We start from the raw sequence: 249 nt of genomic DNA, 5'->3' as shown, positions 1-249 counted from the left end.
GACCCAAAAAAAAAAAAAAATCAAAAGAGTCCCAAACCATCCCAAAACCCAAGCAACAAAAACGAGAGCGCTCCCCCCGCCACCTCCCATCTCCCCTCTGGGCAGGCCCCGCCATCTCCCATCTCCCCTTCGGGCAGGCCCCCTCACCTGCAGGTCCGTCTTCAGCCATTTGGAGTCGAACCTGGCTTGCGCCGTCAGGAAGAACGCCGCCTCCGCCGTCATCTTCCCGGGCGGCCCGGCCTGGGGCGG

General features: G+C 62.2%; 1 protein-coding gene across 3 annotated transcripts in view; it reads right to left on the bottom strand.

Moving 5' to 3' along the window:
- LOC109306157 (E3 ubiquitin-protein ligase HERC2) overlaps positions 1-243 on the bottom strand; it is a 183,158-nt gene extending 182,915 nt beyond the window's left edge. For all 3 annotated transcript variants that reach the window (XM_019529437.1, XM_019529439.1, XM_019529438.1), the window contains exon 1: positions 148-243. In XM_019529437.1, the coding sequence (XP_019384982.1) occupies positions 148-222 (75 nt within the window). In that variant the 5' untranslated portion in view covers positions 223-243. The remainder of the gene's footprint in view (positions 1-147) is intronic.
- Between the last annotated feature and the right edge of the window lie 6 nt (positions 244-249).

Source organism: Crocodylus porosus, unplaced genomic scaffold (genome assembly GCF_001723895.1).
Source record: "Crocodylus porosus isolate Cpor-Errol unplaced genomic scaffold, CroPor_comp1, whole genome shotgun sequence".
NCBI lineage: Eukaryota > Metazoa > Chordata > Crocodylia > Crocodylidae > Crocodylus > Crocodylus porosus.
Note: the sequence above shows the minus strand (reverse complement) of the source record. Positions and strands in the feature narration are given on the sequence as shown.